The sequence below is a fragment of the Podarcis filfolensis genome (genome assembly GCF_964270895.1).
Source record: "Podarcis filfolensis genome assembly, chromosome: W".
In the NCBI taxonomy this organism is placed as follows: domain Eukaryota; kingdom Metazoa; phylum Chordata; class Lepidosauria; order Squamata; family Lacertidae; genus Podarcis; species Podarcis filfolensis.
The window spans coordinates 16,512,108-16,530,366 of NC_139619.1; the positions used below are offsets into that span (position 1 = coordinate 16,512,108).

Sequence of the window (18,259 nt, forward strand, 5' to 3'; positions counted from 1 at the left end):
AGGGCTAGCCTGTGCTCCCGCACCAAGTCTATGTCTGTAAAATCGGCTGAAGCTCTCGAGTCCAGCAGGGAGTCAACTTCCACCCAACGGCCGTTTCGGAGTTGTAGTTTCACCTTCACCGTGATTCCTGTGTCAGAGGGGGATTTTCCACTGGTGGCAGATGACAGAAGACTGTGACACCATGAGACCGGTGTAAAACCAAATTAAATAGACTTTATTTCAAAACAACAAACAGAAATGTTTGTGGGTGTTTTTCCTGCAGGCAAGGTTCAAACTGCAGCTTTTCTCCTTTTGTAGCCATGGCCAGCTGCAACCAATTAGCCCAGAGCTCACAAAAACTGTTCTTAAAGGTACAAACATGTTTCTGTGCAGAATGTCTCCCAACATCCTGGCACTGGTGCGTATGCTTCTCCACCCGGCTGCTGGCCCTCACTTCCAGCTGGGGGTGCTTGTTTCCCTGCTGCATTTCCTTTGGTTCCGCTTCTCCTCCCATGTCTGCACCCGACAGTGACTCCCAGCCCTTAAGACTTTGATACTGCCGTGCAATATGACCCGGTTTCCCACAGATGAAGCAGCGCCTCATTTCTCTCCAACGCCTCTTGGTTCCTTTCCCGGGGGCAGCTGTGGAACCAGGGAGGGCCTTCGCTGCACCTATTTCCATCGGCACCCCTTCTTCTCTGCTAGGTGCACCGCCAGCTCTACGCTCAGGAATGTCTGGAATGCTGTTTTCGCACCATCGCTGCCTGTCCTGTTCCTTATGCTCCCCTGCTGTCCGTTCTTGTCTTAAACCCAACAGAAGACAGACTTTAATCAGGGCGTCAAAGGATTCGGGCTCTGGCATCTTGGCCAACTGGTCTAGTATTTCACTGTTCAGTCCTTCCCTAAACAGGCATCTTGGCCAACTGGTCTAGTATTTCACTGTTCAGTCCTTCCCTAAACAGGGCTGCCACTGGTGCAGAGTTCAGATCCCATTTCAGCCGCTGCACCAGTAAGCTGAACAAAGACCAGTAAACCCCCACAGTGTCCTTCCCTTGTTTCAGGCGCAGCAACTGTTGGGCCGTGGCCACTTCATGTGCAGGATCCAGAAAGATCGAGTCCAAAACCTGCATGAAGGACTTGAGATTTCCCAGTGCCGCATCACGGCTCGCCATAAGGGGCACCACGCAATCTTTTGCCCTCCCATCCAAAAAACTTATGATATACGCAATTCTCTCCTGGTCTGATTTAAATTCCATGGTTCTCAGTTCCAGGAGATATAAAATCTCAGTCTTAAAAGACAAATATTCTGAGCTATTGCCCGTGAGTCTGCACGGGTGGGCTACTACTGGCTTACTTGCCTTCTCCGTCCACTCCGCTTGAAAAAGCACCCATTGTTCTGTCAAGGCTGCTGTCAGGACATCCACCTGGCTCTTTAGCTGGAGGTTCTGTTGCCATAAATCTTGGAGAGTGAGCTGGACCACCACAGGTGGTTCGCCTCCGCTGACTGCTCCTTGATCTTGCATGCTTCCTCCTGCTTTTCCTCACCGTGAAGAGAGAGAGGTCTACCGGTATACTGTCAGGGTGGTGCGTTCCTCTCTTCACAAACAATCACCTCCAGAGACTTCTGGCACTTTAATGGTCTTTATTTACAATATTTACAATGGTCATCAAGAGTTCATTGTCATTCATCAGAGTCACTCAGTTCAGAGGCCTCGACTTACGCCGCCAACTGTTAAAACTCTGAAGCCTGTGAGCACTTTCTGAAGTCCTTTCGCATGAAACTAGGACCAGTCTCTTCACCTCTGAACTTCTTCAATGATACACAACTTAGCAGAGTAGTGCAGCTTTTCCTAGGCAACAATCGAGACTGCTCAGTCAGGACGACAATCAGGAACAAAGCTGACAACTAGTAACTTGATTTTGTAGTTTATTATATACGGCAGTAAACTCACAAGCTATATACAATTTACTATATACAGACACGAACTTCATCACTCTCCAAGCTCTCCAGATTACTCCTAACTAGCCAAACAATGTAATAGGTCATGCTGCCTATATGAGAGACCTCAGCCAATCACCGAGCTGTTACTAGGTCCTCTTATCTCCAGGCAAATTTCTCCCATGCTCTGTCTCCCTAGCCTGTAGTCAAAACACTAATTGCTCACTTTCCAAGCTGCACGTAGACTATGAACTCCAACACCAACACCTCATAAAATGTGGGAATTTATTGCCCCACCTTTCAAGTTTCCACTTGTCCACTCGCCTCGCGAGAGCAGTTGTAAATCTCTCGCCAATCTCTGATCCAGAACTTGCTGTGTAATGCCAGGTCAATGATGAATAAAACCACTGCCATCCACGACCTGATTGTGGATGGAGGATTTGACCTGGCATGTGTGACAGAGACCTGGTTGGAGGAAGCAGATGGGCCTGTCCTTGCCGCTGCTTGCCCACCAGGTTTCTCTTACGCACAGCAACCCAGGTCATGTGGGCGGGGAGGGGGGGTTGCAGTGATTTTTAGGAAGTCACTAGCTTGCACCAGGCGTCCTACTGGGAAGATCCAGTTTTCTGAGTGCATGTTCTGGAAGTTGGGCAATAGGGGCAGTACAGGATTCCTATTGGTGTACCGGCCTCCCCGCTGCACCAAGGATTCCCTGTCTGAGCTGCTTCAGGTCGTGGCGGATTTTCTCCTGGAGACACCTAGTTTGGTTGTCCTAGGGGATTTTAACATCCATGCCGACACGACCTTACAAGGGGCCGCTCGGGACTTCGTGGAAAGCATGGCCTCCATGGGGCTGTCCCTGAATAAGTTTGGCCCAACTCATAGTCATGGACATGCCTTAGACCTGGTGTTCACCTCTAGTGACGTGGGTGATCTGACATTAAGTAAAAGTGAAACAAAAGAAGTGCCATGGTCAGATCACTTCCTGGTGCAACTGGACTTCTCCGCGACCCTTCCCCTCTGCAGGGAGGTGGGACCAATTCGGATGGTCCGCCCCCGCCACTTAATGGATCCAAATGGTTTCCAGAGAGTGGTAGGGGATGCTTTATCCCATGTTGATGGCCTTTCAGCTGATTCCCTGGTGGCCCGCTGGAATGCGGAGTTAACCAGGGCTATCGACTGTCTGGCTCCGAAGCGCCCTCTCCGATTGCATGGAGCCCGGACAGCCCCGTGGTTTTCTTCGGAGCTGAGGGCGATGAAACAATCGCTGAGACGGCTAGAGCGTCGGTGGCGGAAAACTCACTCCGAATCTGACCGGACACAGGTTAGAGCTCAACTTCGAGCCTACCAAGTGGCGATAGTGACGGCGAAGAAGACTTTCTTCACCGCCTCTATTGCATCTGCAGAAAATAGTAGCAGGAGACTCTTTCAGGTGGTTCGCAATTTAACGGAACCACCTTTACCACCGGGGCCTTGTAAAGACCCCAAGATCTCCTGCAACGATTTTGCAAAGTTTTTTGCAGATAAAATCACTCATATTCGGAGGGAGCTAGACACCACCGTGGGAGCAGGGCTGGGGCGGGAGAGTGCTAGAGCTCTGTCTGGTCAAGTTGCATGGAATCAATTTCAATCCGTTACCCCTGAGGATGTGGACAGGCTGCTTGGACGCGTGAAACCAACCACCTGTCTCCTTGATCCTTGCCCATCCTGGCTAATAAAAGCAAGCCGGGAAGGGCTGGGCGATGGGCTCTGCGGGGTGGTGAATGTTTCCCTCTGTGAGGGAACATTCCCAGATCCGCTGAAAGAGGCGGTCATTAAACCGCTTCTTAAAAAACCATCTTTAGACCCGGCCAGTATGGCCAACTATCGCCCAGTCTCAAATCTTCCATTCTTGGGCAAGGTGATTGAGCGCGTGGTTGCTGAACAACTCCAGGCACGCCTGGAGGATGCGGACCATTTGGATCCCTTCCAATCAGGATTCAGGCCTCATCATGGGACTGAAACTGCCTTGGTCGCGCTGGTTGATGATCTCCGGCGAGCTAGGGACAAAGGTGAGAGTTGTTTCCTAGTTCTGCTGGATCTCTCAGCGGCCTTTGATACAATCGACCATAACATCCTTCTGGACCGTCTAGAGGGGCTGGGAGCTGGGGGCACTGTTATGCAGTGGTTTCGCTCCTTCCTCCTGGGCCGTGTTCAGAAAGTGGTGGTGGGGGATGAGTGCTCAGACCCCTGGGCCCTCACTTGTGGGGTGCCTCAGGGTTCCGTCCTCTCCCCCATGCTTTTTAACATCTATATGAAGCCACTGGGAGAGATCATCAGGGGGTTTGGACTGGGTGTCCATCAATATGCAGATGATACCCAGCTCTACCTCTCTTTCAAATCAGAACCAGTGAAGGCGGTGAAGGTCCTGTGTGAGTGCCTGGAGGCAGTTGGAGGATGGATGGCGGCTAATGGATTGAGGTTGAATCCTGACAAGACAGAAGTACTGTTTTTGGGGGACAGGGGGCGGGCTGGTGTGGAGGACTCCCTGGTCCTGAATAGGGTAACTGTGCCCCTGAAGGACCAGGTGCGCAGCCTGGGAGTCATTTTGGACTCACAGCTGTCCATGGAGGCGCAGGTCAATTCTGTGTCCAGGGCAGCTGTCTACCAACTCCACCTGGTACGCAGGCTGAGACCCTACCTGCCCGCGGACTGTCTCGCCAGAGTGGTGCATGCTCTGGTTATCTCCCGCTTGGACTACTGCAATGCGCTCTACGTGGGGCTACCTTTGAAGGTGACTCGGAAACTACAACTAATCCAGAATGCGGCAGCTAGACTGGTGACTGGGGGCGGCCGCCGAGACCACATAACACCGGTCTTGAAAGACCTACATTGGCTCCCAGTACGTTTCCGAGCACAATTCAAAGTGCTGGTGTTGACCTTTAAAGCCCTAAACGGCCTCGGCCCAGTATACCTGAAGGAGCGTCTCCACCCCCATCGTTCTGCCCGGATGCTGAGGTCCAGCGCCGAGGGCCTTCTGGCGGTTCCCTCATTGCGAGAAGCAAAGCTACAGGGAACCAGGCAGAGGGCCTTCTCGGTAGTGGCGCCTGCCCTGTGGAACGCCCTCCCATCGGATGTCAAAGCGATAAATAACTACCTGACATTCAGAAGACATCTTAAGGCAGCCCTGTTCAGGGAAGTTTTTAATCTGTGATATTTTAGTGTATTTTTGGTTTTCTATGGAAGCCGCCCAGAGTGGCTGGGGAAACCCAGCCAGATGGGCGGGGTACAAATAATAAATTATTATTATTATTAATTATTATTAACCTTTGCTGTCCCTGTGGAGCTGCTGGCTCACTTGCTGCCTCTTCCTGTCCCTCTACACCTAAAGACACTGCCCTTCCTTTGCTAGCTCCTCCCACTCAGGCACACCGTCCTCTTCTTCTACCCTGAAGTTCTCTCCCACATCCGGGGAACTCAAATGTACTGACTCAGCCCTGACAAAAACTTTTTTGCTTTTTCCAAAAAGATTTTATGATCAAGTAAATCTTCATTTAGCCTCCATTGAAAGGAGGATTGATTTTCTTTTTGGATTTCCATCGTTAAAGAATTGTGATCTGAAAAAGTTCTAGGATTTATCTCTATTTTTTTAACCTTTGATTCCATTTCTTTTGAAATCCAAACTGCATCTAATCTCACACTACTTTCATGTACAAGGGAGAAAACTGTGTGTGTGACTGTTTGTCAAACAAATGTTTCACTCTCCAAATATCTACCAATTTTAGTGTTTCAACCATTTCAAAAAAAGTTTTTGGCAATCTTTCTTCTTTGGTTTCTTTTTTCCTAATTGTTCTATCCATTTCTAGTGATGGTACCCCATTTAAGTCTCCCATTAGTATTAATTTTTCATCTGCAAATTCCAACAACTCCATTTCTAACTTTTGAAAAAAATCTGCCTTATTTTCATTTGGTGCATAGATGCCTATCAATATTATTTTCTCTCCCTGTACCTTAATCTGTATTATTAAAGTTCTTCCCTTTTCGTCCTTTTGAATCAATTTGGGTTCAAGTGCAGGTTTAATGTAGAAGAACACCCCTCGTCTTTTTGGCATTATCTGCTGATATGAAATCCATTCCCAATTTTTTGTTAGTCAAGACTCTTTTATGTTTTTTTTGCAATATGTGTTTCCTGAAGGTACATTATGTCTAGTTTTTGTTTGAGAATTACATGTTCAATTCTATATCGTTTTCCTTTATTGTTAAGTCCATTAACATTCCAATGTAGTACTTTGAGATTTGCCATTGTCACGCTTACTTAAAATTCCTTTTTCTCCACCTACTGCTCCTTCTATTGACATCTTTTCCAATTCTTCCCAAACTGCTTTTTGTTTTGTTAAGGGGTTTATCCATTCTTTTGCCCCCTGTCCAAAGTCAAAGTCTCTCCAGTTCTTTTCCCAAAATTATTGGGCCTGACTGTTGTTAACCTAAATTTTCTCTTTTTATTTGTAAATGAAATCCTCTCCAGGAATTTCCATTTGTACCTTATGTCGGCTTTTTTGAGAGCTGTTGTCAAAAATTTGTATTTTTGTCTCCTTATTCTCAGTTTGAAGGGGATTTCTCGGAATATGTCTACTCTGTTTCCTTCAACCTGGAGACCTGCTTCATAATCCTTCACTCTTTTTGTAACAAAAGTCACTAAACAGTCTCCAGGCTGTCGTCTTTCTTTCGAAAGACTTTCTTTCTTTTAAAAAAAAAATTATTATAAGATACAAACGTATTGCGAATATACAAGCATACATTTCATACAATCCTTAAATATATACAAACATACCTACATTCAGTCCCACAGATAATTCCTTTTCCCATCACCATCCACCACCCACCACCCCTCACCCCACCTTTGTGTTAGACTTCCAGTCTACTCAATTGCAATTTCTTTCCACTTCTATTACTTTCTTTCACACACCTTTAACCTAATTTCATGCTTCTTTTTCTATTACACATTGTTATCCATCTTATTTAGTATTTCAGTATTTAAAACGGAACCTGTTTATTCTAATAGGAGTTCTGATTTTTCAATATGGTTTTGTAAGTATCCTTTAAACACCTTCCATCCCTGTCTATCTGATCTTTTGAGATCCTTCCAATTTCTCCCATTGTTTTGGATATATTGTAGTACTCCAATAATTCGGCAAGCCACTCTATTTTTGTCGGTATAATACCACTTTTCCAATTTTTCGCAATCAATAGCCTTGCGGCTACTGTTGCGTACAAATATGTCTTGTCTTCTTCCTTTAGACTTCCTGGTGCTATTCCCAATAGAAAACCTTCTGGTGTTTTCCTAAATGAATATCTAAACATTTTTTTCATTTCGTTATATATTGTTTCCCAAAATTGTTTGATGTTTAAACAATTCCACCATATATGTATCATAGTACCTTTTCCAGTGTTGCATCACCAGCAGATATCGCTACAATTTTTATTCATTTTTGCTATTCTTTCCGGTGTTAAATACTATCTATGTTGTATTTTAAGGAAATTTTCTTTCAATATATAACACATAGTGAATTTCATATCTTCTTTCCACAATTTTTCCCATTGTTCAAACGCAATATTTTCCCCAATATCTTGCGCCCATTTAAATCATGGATGCTTTAACTAATTCATCCTTTGTTTCCCACTCTAAGATCAGATTATACAATTTAGATATTTTTTTTATTTTTCTTGTATTAAGTATTTATCAAATTTTGATATTTCTTTTTCAAATCCTAACTTTTTGTCTTTCGCTAATCTATACTTAATTTGAATATATTGGAACCAGTCACTAATATGAGCTTTAATTTCTGTATAATCCTTTAATTCCAATTCTCCGTTTTCTTCCTTTAATACAATTTTATAGGTAGCCCAATTTTCTTTCATATTTAATTTTTTCACTGCCACAATTTCTGCCGGCGATGCCCACCAAGGAGTTTTCGGTTCTAGGAGTCTTTTATATTTCTCCCATATTTTATATATAGACTTTCTGACTATATGCCCTAGGAAGCCTTTATGTACTTTGACTTTCTCATGTATTAAATAGGCATGCCATCCAAATCTCGTCTCTACTCCCTCTAAATCCAATACATCCGAGTCATCTAATTTGATCCATTCTTTTAGCCAGGTCAGACCCACCGCATCATGATATAACTCCATGTCAGGGAGGCCAAATCCTCCTCTCTCCCTCTTATCTATCATTATTTTGTGTTTTATTCTTGGTTTTTTTCCTGACCACACGGATTTGGCCAAATCTCTTTTCCAATTATTAAAACATTTATCTCCTCCTAGTATTGGGATACTTTGAAATAAAAACATCACCCGGGGGGCCACCAGGGGGCGCATTGGAAGATGGCCGACAATAACATCTCTCCGACCCACACGAGGTAATTAAGAGGCTGTGATGGGAGTATGCAGCCTCCCTTGCCCCCCCAAGGGAATGAGGGGGACTGCCTTGCTAGCTGTGTCCATAATTCACCCCCGGATTCGAAGGAGGGGGTGACCGGGCACTTGGCATGAAGCCCTTGCGTGAGGCCGGCTCTCCCTGACGCTATCTCTAATCGCGCACTGGTTAGCATTAGCTCGAAATATATAATTGGAAAGAAGCTAATGCACATACATCAAGTGAAGATCGGGAGTAAAGACTGCTGAATAATAGGATCTCTGTGAGTGGAGTGACGGGCTGGACAATAGATCAAGTTTAGAATCAACATTAGAAGATCAGTATGTCGGACTGAACCGGAAAGGGGGGGAGGAAAAAACTTTTTTTTTCTTTGTCTTATGTGAGTATTTAATAACCCTCCCCTCCAGAGAGAAGAATCATTGCAAATTATTAATCACAAGCGGGAGAATAAGAACTGTGTGGAAAGCAATTACTGATTAAAGACAGGACTGGTGGAAACATGGAGGAATGGAAAGAAAGCTTTATGATGCAGTTACAAATAAGACAGGCTTGCGCATAGATGGACGAGGGAGAGGAGGACCAGGGTCATCAGAATGTGTATGTATGGTGATCGGAATGTGATCTTGACCTGGCAGAGCCCTTTGAGATATAGATTGGCAAGCCTGTGGAAATCAACGGACAGACTGTGAATGTTTTCTACGGAGGTGTGGAAATGGCGTCTGTCCTTTATGAAATATGATTCTTGGAGAGTGTAAAATCCACACAGGAATGTTTGTTTTTCAACCCGCTTGTGAAGATTATCAGAGATCACAAAGAAAGGAATATATGATAATAACAAGAAGATGAGAAAATAACAAAGAGACTATCTGGGCAGAACTGGATAGAACTGTTTAATTAAAGCAGCAGCAAGAGTGATGTTTGGACCCCTTTCGGAGCTTGAAGTATGGGTACCCCCAACAAATTTTTTAAAAAATTTGGCTGTATAATTTGGAACTAATGTGATTTGGAATTGATGTGATATGATTGGCCTGTTAATAAAAATTATATATATAAAAAAAGAAATAAAAACATCATCCTTGGTAATATGTATGGAGAGAATCAGAACTTACAGGGTTAAGAAGTTCTGAGTGACGTCTCACATTCTGAGGCGTGGTTTAGAATACTGAGGGGAGTGTTCTACTGTGTCTCTCAGAGTGTGTGCTGCTCCGTTGCGAGAGAGGAGCAGAAATGTGTGCTTTGTCACCAGGAGAGTTATGAACTGTTGTTTTTGCTACGAGAATAAAGCTATTTGTAAGATAAGGAAGACACCGTGCGTTACGCCTGATTTATTACGCACACACGGCAACAGCTTCTGTTTCTACGCTGTGTATGCACTCTGCTGAAGCTGTGAGGAGCCCTTTGGAGCAGAGCACCGCAGCGGAAGCGTGTGGACTCCGGGGGCAAGCAAAGCTACTAATCAATCATCCCATAGGTTATGGGTGTTGTCAGCAAACGCTGTGAAGCAAGCTGTGTTCGTGCTGGTGTGTGTGCTGCGGCCAGCTGAAGAGACACTGGAGAAAAGCTGAAGCCAGCTGGAGCTGTGCCTACGTTTGAGGCAGGGAGCTCGCTGGGAAGATCTGCACTTGAACCGGGTGCGAAAAGAGGCTACTACTGTTCGTAAGTAAGCTGGGCCCCGGGGGAAAAGATGGCAGACAGCCATGAATCGTACTCAGTCCCTTTTGAAAAGGTGGACGGGAAGGAGCCCTGGGTCGCGTGGCAGGCACTGAAGACGGCATGTCAGGCCGCAGTGGGAGCCAGACCAGAGGGTGCTAGAAGCTGCCCAGAGGGAGCACCAAGCCCAGAAGGGGCTGAGGGACGCCCAGAAAGCCCAGTGGGGGCTGGAACTGTGTTTGGAAGCTGTTGCAATGCTTCGACACGTCTGTGTGATGGGCTGTGTGCTGGAGAGCGGCTGAGAGCAAAGAGGAGGAAAGCAGCGGCAAGCTGTTCCTCTGGAAGCTGTGCACCCGGGAGTGGGGGTGCAGGCCAGATAGGCCATTCCAAGGGTCTTGAGAGTGCCCAGGCTGTTTGGCAGGAGCTGGAGAGGGTTTGCAGAGAAACCACAGCGGAAGCCAAAAGCCACGTCCCCAGATGCAGTATAGCCTCAAGGAGAGCTGCTGGCAAGGTTGGGGGGGCAGAGAAGACCAAAGGCAAGTTTGCAAAGTTTTCCACTCGTCGTTGCTTTGTTTGCAATTCCCCTGACCATCTGCGCCGCTGCTGCCCACAGAGAGCAAGGGAGACAGGGCAGGATGTTTCTAAGGTCGCTTCCCATGGGAACCAGCCGGGTTTCCATGGCAACCAGTCCAGCAGAGGAGGCAGGCGTGGGAAGACGCAGAGACGGCCAGAGGGGGAAGACGGCGCTTATCAGCTATCTGCTTCGATGGCAGTTTTAGAGAACACCTGCAAAGGCCCCAAGGACGGGGGCAGCGGGAAGTCTGTTGCTAAGGCAACAACGAAAGACAGCTCCAGTGAGGAGAGAGTGCTGCGTTGGGTTGTGGACTCTGCTGCAAATAAACATCTCGTGACTGAGACACCTGGTGTCAAGATAAGGAACTGCAGGGCTGTTTCAGCTGGGAAATCAGTGTGTTTTGCTGATGGGTCACAGAGACGTGTAACCAATGTGGGAAATGTGTTTGTTTCTGTTTTACAGGCGCAGCTGGAAGTCTACGTGTCGCCAGGGATAAAACATTGTCTTTTATCTGTACCTTGTCTCTTACAGGAGGGGTATATGGTTTGTTTTGAGAAGAATGTCTGTACAATTTCCAGAGGGGGGAAGCAGCTAGTACGTGTTGAGAGAAATCAGAACAACCTCTTTGTTCTGGAAACATCTCTGGAGGGTGAGGGGAATGCTGGCAAAGCCACCATTCACACTCATGTTTCATGTGCTTGCGTGTGGCACAAGAGAATGTCACATGGCCCCTGTGAAGACATTCAGATGTTATCAGAGTGCACAAAAGGGTGCAAGGTAAGAGAATGTGGTGAACTTCTAAATTGCAGGGCTTGCAGGAAAGCCAAGAATAAGGGATACAGTTATCCCAGGGTGGAGAGAGTAACCACAAAGCCTTTTGAGCTTGTGCACGCAGACCTTTTTGGTCCCATGCCACAGCCAAGTCTGGGCAAGGCCAAGTTTCTGCTGACACTGACAGATGATTTTACGCAGAACTCCTGGGCGTTCACGCTGAGAACGAAGGAGGACGCAACGCAACTGATCAAGGATTGGGTTGCAGAGGTGGAACTAAGGTTCTCCACCAAGGTGCAGGGGTTCAAGTGTGACCGAGGTTCAGAGGTCACTGGGTCTGCTCTAAAGAGGTTCTTCCGCCAGAGAGGGATACGTCACAAGGTGACTTCTCCTCAGGAGAGTGGCGTGGCAGAGCTGAGGAGTAAAGCTCTGGTTCAAGCATCAGAGATTCTACTGTGTGACTCTGGTTTGCCTCAAAGTTTTTGGGGGGAGGCGGTAAAGACGGCCAATTTCACGATGAACAGGTGCTACAATTCAGTGGTAGGTGACACCCCGTATTTCTTGCTCAACGGACAGAGACCGCAGGTGCATTTCTTCCGTTCGTTTGGTTGCAGAGCCTTGGTGCCTGTACCAAAGTTTCAGCAGCAAGAGGGTGGCCCAAGGTACCAGGAAATGATCTTCTGTGGGTATGAACCTGTGACAAAGGGGTGGAGATTTGCATGTCCAGAAGGTGATCAGACCAAGCTTCTGATCAGTAAACATGCTGAGTTCTATGAGCAGGATAGTAGGGCAAGGCGCAAAGCGAGCCCTGACGTTCACTCAGATTGTCTGTCTGAATCTGAGGAGGAGGGAGAGCCAGATGATGGGGACCAGGTCCATGATCAGGGTCAGCACCAGGGTAGGGCGTCTCCTCAGGTTGTTAAAAGAGTGTCCAAGAGTGAGCCCTCATCTCCTGTTAGCATAAAGGAGAAAGCTCACAGACGGTTCAAGTCAGAGGGGGAGTCGTCTGATGAAGAAGACGCACTTGCTGGCCCCAGTGGGTCAGAAGAAGCACCCCAGTTTGTGCCCAGGCGGTCATCTCGGGCAACAAAGGGAATTCCACCTGAGAGATTTTTTTCCTTCCAGTAGCACCTTAAAGACCAACTAAGTTAGTTCTTGGTGTGAGCTTTCGTGTGCATGCACACTTCTTCAGATACACTGAAACAGAAGTTGCCAGATCCTTCTATATAGTGAGAAGGTGGGGAGGGGTATTACTCAGAAGGGTGGTGGGAATGGGTGGTTGGCAGATAGCTGAGATGAGCCTGTTGATGACTCTTAACGACTGCAATAGGTCTTACAGGAAAAAGCAAGGGGTGAGAAGGTGAAAAATGGCTTTGTCATGTATAATGAGATAAGAATCCAATGTCTTTGTTCAGACCAGGTCTCTCCATGGTTTTAAGTTTGGTAATGAGTTGCAATTCAGCAGCTTCTCTTTCCAGTCTATTTCTGAAATTCCTTTGTAGTAATACAGCTACTTTGAGATCTTGTATAGAATGTCCTGGGAGATTGAAGTGTTCTCCTACTGGTTCCTCTGTCTTGTGATTCTTGATGTCCGATTTATGTCCGTTTATTCTTTGGCGTAAGGTTTGGCCTGTTTGTCCAATATAGAGAGCTGAGGGACACTGTTGGCATTCTAAACAGAAGCTAATAAAGGAGGAACTCCTTGTATTGGACAACTCTATCAGGAACCACCAAGCTTGGCAAGAGTTCCAAAAGGAAAAACAAAACATTTACCACTCTCAACTGGAGCTACTGAAAAAACAGAAAAACAAGAAACTCTCTAACCTTTCCAACCTACAGGCTACTAATCAAAACAAGATCAACAATATTGTCAATCTCTCACTGCAAGCACTCAGCCCAGCTGAGGAATCAGTCCTTTCACGTGGACTGTCATTCTGCCCTGCCAAATCCCCACACATGATTCAGTTCTATGGGGACTTGGAAGCATTTTTCCGCCGTTTACGCCTGAAGGAGTATTTTCAACACACACAACAACAAGACAAAGCAGAACAAGCAACAACTCCACAACACAACACCTCTCAACCCACTGGAGAACAACAACCACCCTCCCAACAGAACACTGACCACCAACTACCACCGAAAAAGTGTTACACAAAAAGGGACTCCACATGGACCCCTTCTGATGGACGCAATACCACACTGGACTTGTACATTGACTGCTTCCGCCACAGAATCCAAACAGATGTGACCAGAAAACACCATCGCTTACAACAAAATCTAAACCATGCTGAAAGGAGAGCCATAGATAATCTCAGAAACAACCCAGACATTATAATTAAAGAAGCAGAGAAAGGTGGATGCTGGGATGCTGGATGCAATAATCCTATACACGACTGTGACATGTTTGGGAAAGTCTTGCTCTTAAGTTTCGCTCCTGCACACAATACTGCACAAACAGTACTAAGACATTCACTCACCAGTTCAGCTCACATTGAGTTCAGGAAAACATTGTACCTGACTTGTTCTTAATGCATAGTTGACCACATCTACGGATGAATGCTATATCAATCACTAGCAAAAGATTAATTAGGAGGTCTTCATGCCTGTGTAATTCTGTGCACCCTTTCCCAGCCTTTAATCCACTGATGATTAATGTAATCTTTGCTTTGTACTTGTGTTAACCAATCAGCAATAAGCACATATGTGGCAATGCTGTAATATTCAATAAAAGGGACTCCCCGAGACTTGCTCGAGAGATGCCTCCCAGATGACACTCGCTACCTGTCTGTCGTTATTTCAACCCAACATCTGGTGACCCCGACGTGCCAGATCCCTCACGCAGCCAAACCCCTGTACTTCACTCGACTGGAAAAGTCTCAGCGCGCTACTTCGTGAGTATGGGGGGGGAATTGACTAAATTCCAAAAAGAGCATGCCAAGGAGCTACTCTATCTCGTTAGACAGCGGGTGGCGGGTGTTCATATTTCTTTAAAAGAAATTGAACAATTGCTATGTGAGATTGCTTGCCAATGCCCTTCTTATCCAGAGGCTGGTTCTTTGGAAGTAGAAACTTGGCAAAAGATCGGAAAAACTCTTTTCGCAGAACCGAGGGCTCCGATTCATTGTCTGCTTACTTGGCAGAAGTGTGCAGACGCCGTCGCTAGATTAGGACCTCAGGCATCTCCGACGGCACCTGCTCTTTTGTCAGTTGCAGACAATCCCCCACCTTACCCCAAGATTTTACCTCCATTGCAACCTTGCCAGCCCCTCCCTACGCCTCAGCCCACATCCACACCCCCATTCCTCCTTCGCCTGCCCCAGCCCCTGCGTGCTCTTCTACAGGAGCTGTGCGCGCCGCGCTTTCTTTAGCTAGGCAGAAAGGGCTCCTGTCCTTAGAGGAAGAGTCTGAATGGGCTGGGGAAATGCCATCTGCTTTCCCTATCTCCTATACCAACCCAGGAACTGCTCAACAACAGGTGTTGTACGAGGCACTTCCTTATTCTGTCATGAGGGAACTAAGGAGAGCCATTGCTGATTCTGGTTTAAAATCCTCCTATGTGATAGGGATGCTGGAGGGGATAGCAAGCGGTTACACAATGCTACCCCAAGATTGGAAAGATTTGATGCGCATGCTTTTATCTCCAGCGCAATATGTAGTTTTTGAAAGTGAATTTAAGCATAATGCAGCAGCCCTGGCTGATCCGCAGCATACAGCCAATCAACTCTTTGGTGCTGGTCCGTATGATAATATACCAGCCCAGGCGACACTAACACCTTTGCATTTCAGTCGCACCGCGACCTGTGTGCAACGCGCCTTTCGGAAAGTCCCTGTCTCAGGGCAACCACTGAGCTCCTTTGTTAATATTAAGCAACAACATTCGGAACCCTACCATCAATTTATAGATAGGTTGAAAGAATCAGTCACTAGGCAGGTTGATAACACTACAGCCCAAAATGAATTGATGAAAAAATTGGCTTTTGAAAATGCAAACACCGACTGCAAAAAGGCATTGCAGTCAGTTATACATCGCCCTAAATATGACCTGGCCGATATGATTCAAACTTGTGCAGAAATTGGAAGCCAGAGTCATGCGATGTCCTTGCTTGCCGATGCCATCCAAGCTGGCAATAAGCCAACAGGCAATTGCTTCAACTGCAAGTGCCCAGGTCATTTTGCCAAACAATGCAGAGACCCTGGCGGATAATACCCCCATCTTCGTCAAAGAAAGAAAAGAAAAGTGGGAAATGGAGATTTGCTTCTGTGTCTCATTTCGTGCCTTAATATAAATTCCATGATAGTGCTCATTTTCAGTGTGTTGTTTTTGCCCCTTTCTGCTTCCGCTCCTAATGGCGGTGATTCCACACCAATTAATGTGTGGGAATCTTTTGCAAAAACGCTCAATGTTTCATCCTTTTGCCTAACTCAGCAGGTATCAATAGGTGAAATCCTTGGGTCTTGCCTTATCCCTGTTTGCCATGACCCTCTCGATTTGCAAAATGATACCTGGTTTTATTCATCCTTACCCCAAAATGATTCTCTCTGCACCCTTGGTTATTCCGGTTACCATAACTGGGGTAACCAAGTTCGCCGACGCCCATCTCTAGCCATTGATTTGTTGACCCCATACGTGGCCTCTTTCAATATCACTTGCGCCCGTATGGTCAATTGCACAAAGCCCAACTGTGTGACAATGGGCAAGGATAATTTCAACTGCTCTGATTATGTAAATATTTCCTACGTATATAAATATACAGAGCTGCCTGAAGGCTGGTTCTGGTCGTGTCCAGGCTACACATTCAATTATATTCCAGCAAATATTAGCCATGGCACACCTTGCTGCTTAAGCCGTTTGTCTATCATATTACCCAAGAAGCATCATTTATCCCACTCTCGATATCGACGCTCTGTGGAATTGACTAATGATTGTGATGATTCTGTTTCTCTCCCTAGCAGATCTGAATATATTTCTCTAGCCGTCTCTCTTTTAGGAGTCCCTGGATTGGCTGTACGGAATAGCAGGAATATTAACTCTTTAGCTTGCTCTGCAGCAAAAGCCTTGAATTCTACTTCACAAGCTCTTCACCTTTTGAGTAAAGAACAGAGTGAATTGCGTCACGGACTCTTACAGAATCGCGCTGCAATAGATTATTTGCTAATGCTTCATCATTATGGTTGTGAACAAATGGATGGCATGTGCTGATTTAATATTACGGACAATTCCAAAGCTATTCAAGCACAAATTTCTCATTTGCAAAATCTCACACATCACATCAAACAGGACGTTGGACTTTCTGGCCTCTGGGATTCGTTTACCCAGTGGCTCACCGGCTGGTTACCAAATATGAATTGGCTTCGCAATCTTTTTCAATATGCTATTATCATAATATGTATATTAATTTTGCTATGTTGTTTCATCCAGTGCATCCCTGGTCTCATACGCCTTTGGTCCCAGTGTTTTTCTCCTCCTCAGCCACCCAATAAAATTATTGCCGCCTACTTTGCGAAATGGCAGCACCAACAGTAGACATTAGGGGAGATGTGGGCAGAATTATCTTGGGCATGCGCTGGCAAACCACGTATCCCGAGGTATTTTTTGTCCCATTCACCCTGAACTCACATAACAACATCGGTGGGCGGAATTATTTTGGGCATGCGCTGGCAAACCACGTATCCCGAAGTACTTTTGTCCCACTCACCATTAAATAAATAAAGAAAGGGGGAGATGCTGGGATGCTGGATGCAATAATCCTATACACGACTGTGACATGTTTGGGAAAGTCTTGCTCTTAAGTTTCGCTCCTGCACACAATACTGCACAAACAGTACTAAGACATTCACTCACCAGTTCAGCTCACATTGAGTTCAGGAAAACATTGTACCTGACTTGTTCTTAATGCATAGTTGACCACATCTACGGATGAATGCTATATCAATCACTAGCAAAAGTTTAATTAGGAGGTCTTCATGCCTGTGTAATTCTGTGCACCCTTTCCCAGCCTTTAATCCACTGATGATTAATGTAATCTTTGCTTTGTACTTGTGTTAACCAATCAGCAATAAGCACATTTGTGGCAATGCTGTAATATTCAATAAAAGGGACTCCCCGAGACTTGCTCGAGAAATGCCTCCCAGATGACACTCGCTACCTGTCTGTCGTTATTTCAACCCAACAGGTGGAGCTGTCGTTATCATGGACAAAACTGACTACATTCAGGAGGCTCACAGACAACTTTCCAATACCGCCTTTTACATAAAATTGGACTCAGACCCCACACAAGAATACAAAAAAGAACTGAACAAGATTGTTAAGGAGCTACCCCCACACATCCAAGAACAGATCCTCACCAACACACCAACAGAACCTCGACCAGGAACTTTCTATCTTCTACCTAAAATACACAAACCAGGAAATCCAGGACGCCCCATCATTTCAGGTATTGGCACTATTACAGTGGGTGTCTCCGGTTATATGGACTCTGTTCTGAAACCATATGCCATCAGTGCTCCCAGCTATGTACGTGACACCACAGATTTTCTGAGGAAAATACAATCTTTAAATAATCTTCCCAACAACACTATATTAGCTACTATGGATGTGGAATCTCTGTATACCAACACCCCACACAACGATGGTTTACAAGCTATAAGGAACACCATTTCAGATAAAACCACAGCGGACTTTGCCACCAAACTCTGCCAATTTGTCCTTACCCACAACAACTTCAAATTCGGTGATGACCTGTTCCTTCAGATCAGCGGCACAGCAATGGGCACCCGCATGGCCCCACAGTATGCCAACATCTTCATGGCAGATTTAGAACAACGTTTCCTAAACTCCTACCCACTCAAACCTCTCTTGTACCTGCGATACATTGACGATATTTTTATCATCTGGACACATGGTCAACAGACCCTGGACACCTTCCACCAG

At 45.9% G+C, this 18,259-nt stretch overlaps 1 protein-coding gene across 1 annotated transcript in view; it reads left to right on the forward strand.

The window, feature by feature from the left end:
* Positions 1–2,431: 2,431 nt before the first annotated feature.
* LOC310753839 (uncharacterized protein) overlaps positions 2,432–18,259 on the forward strand; it is a 28,494-nt gene continuing 12,666 nt past the window's right edge. Inside the window, exon 1 of the mRNA XM_083595199.1 lies at positions 2,432–3,771. Coding sequence (XP_083451325.1) covers positions 2,553–3,771 — 1,219 coding nt within the window. The 5' untranslated portion in view covers positions 2,432–2,552. The remainder of the gene's footprint in view (positions 3,772–18,259) is intronic.